At 39.5% G+C, this 3,399-nt stretch overlaps 1 protein-coding gene across 1 annotated transcript; it reads right to left on the reverse strand.

Annotated features, from left to right (window-relative positions):
• Nucleotides 1-1,053: 1,053 nt before the first annotated feature.
• On the reverse strand, nucleotides 1,054-3,319 carry LOC112468102. Its single transcript, XM_025037141.1, has 2 exons — nucleotides 3,209-3,319; nucleotides 1,054-2,846 (listed from the first exon to the last, which is right to left on the reverse strand). The coding sequence occupies exons 1-2, from the start codon at nucleotides 3,257-3,259 to the stop codon at nucleotides 2,694-2,696; spliced, it is 204 nt and encodes a 67-aa protein (XP_024892909.1). The 5' UTR covers nucleotides 3,260-3,319; the 3' UTR covers nucleotides 1,054-2,693.
• Nucleotides 3,320-3,399: the final 80 nt, after the last annotated feature.

Genomic DNA, 3,399 nt, shown 5'->3' on the forward strand with positions numbered 1-3,399 from the left:
AGGCGCAGCATATCGCGAGGAATTTTTTAAAACAACCTTTGTTTCGTCTACCGATGAGAGTTTATCGAGGATCTCGTCACCAGCGTTATTTTCCCCTCTTTCTCGTTCAAGTAGAGAGCTCTCCCCCTCTTTGAGCCTCCTCTTTAAACAATTTCTATCATTTGCGAAATTGACGGACAATCAAATCCCTTTCTCCGATCGCGAAATCAAATCTCCAATCCCTCGTAATCTCGAATTCTAGTCCTCCTTTTCAAATGAAAAGAAGAAAAAAAAGTGGAACGTCGAACGATGCGGGATAGAAAGAAATTATCAAACGGTGTACATTTAGGTCCTACGAATTTTAAATAAATTATCTCGGATGGGGATTCCCGAATCCCCGGAGCTTTTTTTCTCGCATATCCGTCGCAGGATCGTTTGAAGATGTTGTGTAACATGTCGTCGTCGCGTTGTATACTTGACGCGTATACGAACTTTCGAATCGAGCAGCCCGACGATCTTCAATTCTCTATACATACCTACTATACACGCATATATATATATGAACTACTTATATATAAATATTATATTTCTTGTATGAGCAATCGCGTCCGTGCCGTGGAAATAGATGAGGAATAACTTTGCGTGACAAAAGAGAAATTGGAAATCTTTATATCACTCGTAAATAAGGCTCGTACGCATAACGGATGAAATTCTTGGCTCGCAGTTTTCTTTTCTGCGGCATGGACTCGACTTTTTATGAAAATACGAGAGACGAAAATGTGTGTGTGAGAGAGAGAGAGAAAGAGAGAATGGACAAGACAAGTTGTACGACATGGAATATCGAGCCTGAGACTGTATAATAATTATAAATAAATGTACATGTTAAGACCAAGAGAAGGATAGATGTCCTGACACGTTTTCTCTAGACATAATATTGTTTAACAATATTTTATCGATTTCTGAACATTTTGATAAAATATCCTGCGTTTCTTCGTAATCGCTTCCTTCTCTTTCTGTGGGATTTGAACGTAAATCTTGCATTAACGAGAAATATTTAATAAAACTAAGTCCCAGTTAATTGAATCAACATTTTTATTAAAAACAATGACCTTACAAATGCTCTGAGATGGCACTAATACATCCTAATACACAGATTCGTATAATGTTGACAGAATACATTGTATATTTTTGTGATAATTACAGCACGGTATGTTTGTCGCGTAAAATGAAAAAAATAGTGTCGAATAGCAAGGGAGAAAAATTGCACTAGAATATTTTAATTTGTCAAAAGCACCGAGGAGGGTTTAATAGGGTTTTAGGCGATTACGTCGCGAAGAGATTTGCGATGAACAACTGCAGTACATATGCGTACAATCTACATGTGCCACTTATGCTTCAGGTTCAACGACTAATTCAAATAACTCGACTTTACGGGGACAAAGACGAGATGAGCATTATCAACGATATATGATTGATGAACGTCAAGTTACGACCCGAGTCTATCTAATAACGTTAAAAACCTCAACTAAGTTCGCTTGTTTCAGTTCAGCGAAACTCTTTGGCTCGCCCTCGTTCGCAGCGAGGCTGTCTTTTCGAGGAAAACTTTCGATCAGAACTAATTTATAAAACCCATCTCTTTGAGCATAGTGATAACAGAAAATTTAGTCTTAATCCTTGATTGTTTAAATATGGTTTTTATGAATATAGTTAACCCTTTAATGTCATTCCTCGGTGTAATTTTTCCCCTTAATCGATTCAGTATTAAAGAAATGGCGTGCGATATATCATGAAATCGAGTTACGATGCATCAGCAATCGCGACTGTGCGCCAGAAGGAACTATTAAATAATCGATAAAACTAAGCTAAGTCGTGGTGCAAAGTAACGCAAAAATCCTCTGATATATCAATCGCTAGCGAAAGTTTTCCTGGAAAAGAATTGCCGTCGCATTCGCTGCACCGTTTCTCGTTTACTCGCACGACTAGAATCTCTCCCTTTTGATGAGATGAGCTATCGTTTCTAGGGGGAGAAGAAGCTATTACATATTCGCGGACTCACGAAGCGTACACGTCTTGCTCGAAGCCGATGCTGTCTTCGACGAAAATCCAATGGACTATATACTGTACTGAAATGTGAACTCCCACGCTAGCGCCCGGGTACCAAGAAGAAAAAAAACGGGTTGCTCTGTTTCCATTTCTGTTTAGCGAACTTTTGATTGGTCAATGTATTCAATTGTTCTCGAAAAGCACAGAAAAGGACAAGTTGAAATTCTCCATCTCATTTATCCCGTTTTCTTCCAGAATAGAGTTCACATTCCAGTCTATGTTCTATATTTCCCATCGCGTTTGCAATCCCTGTCTGTACCAAGTGCTGAATTCCACGTGATTGAAGCGCGCGGTCTTGCAAGCGCGTCTACGAATCGAGGACATGATTCTTCAGACGTACAAGTCGTTCGCGCTCCAATAGAGGAACGTGCCGCGAAATTTATACGCAATTGCAAATTGCCTGATACGACATAGGTACAAACCGCAAAACTCTCATTCTAGACGTGGAGGTATAGCTCAACCCGACATACGCCGCATTGTTGACTTCAGAATAACGTCGCCCACTGGGATGAACTGTCGCGCAGGCACGTTTTCACGACTGATGGACTCATTTCTTCAAGTTGACTGTTGATTTTGATTGTTGATGAATTACGATCGCGATGGGGGGATTTCTAGCAGAGCCTTCGCAGACGACGTTGGCGCGACGACTGCATCTGTTTCAACGAGAACATGCTCATCGACAGTCCGAGGGTTGCGAGGAAGACTGCGGATGTCGCCATGCCACGATCGAAGCTCCTAGCCCTGTATAAAGCTGGACTGGCTGCCTGAGAGCAAAAACCGTTATGAGGAGTCGCTTCATTGAAGTAGAGACATTTGTCTTTTATAATTAATGTTTGTATGTTTATATAGACGAAATAGTTCTTTTGTATTTATATAAAAAAATAATTTTCTATCTGGTCAATAATACGTCTCTTGGTTATAATATTATAGATCGTCATAATATATCTTTGTTGCCTGTACAAAAATTTATATATAAACTGGGTCGACTTTTTGAAAAAAAACTCAACTGGAAAATAAGTTTTCGTCGTTTATAAAGTTTTTATAAAGTGCAGGCAGGGACGCGAAGTGGGCATTAATTAAAGTCGATTACTGTGGGACCGAGCTCCAGAGACTTAACGCGCCTTACCTGATTCAGTGACAATCGGAAAGCGTATAGCGCGGCATAGGTCGAATGCATCTCGTTACTGCAGCTTCCTTGTGTATCCTGAAAGAATAAAATTAGATATTATTTATTATTATTATATATAAATAATTCATATATTTTCCCCTCTCCCTTCAAACGAATCGCTCAACGAACAGTTTGCAATTGATTTTTTT

The sequence above is a fragment of the Temnothorax curvispinosus genome, unplaced genomic scaffold (genome assembly GCF_003070985.1).
Source record: "Temnothorax curvispinosus isolate PA1 unplaced genomic scaffold, ASM307098v1 QBEX01018074.1, whole genome shotgun sequence".
In the NCBI taxonomy this organism is placed as follows: Eukaryota; Metazoa; Arthropoda; class Insecta; order Hymenoptera; family Formicidae; genus Temnothorax; species Temnothorax curvispinosus.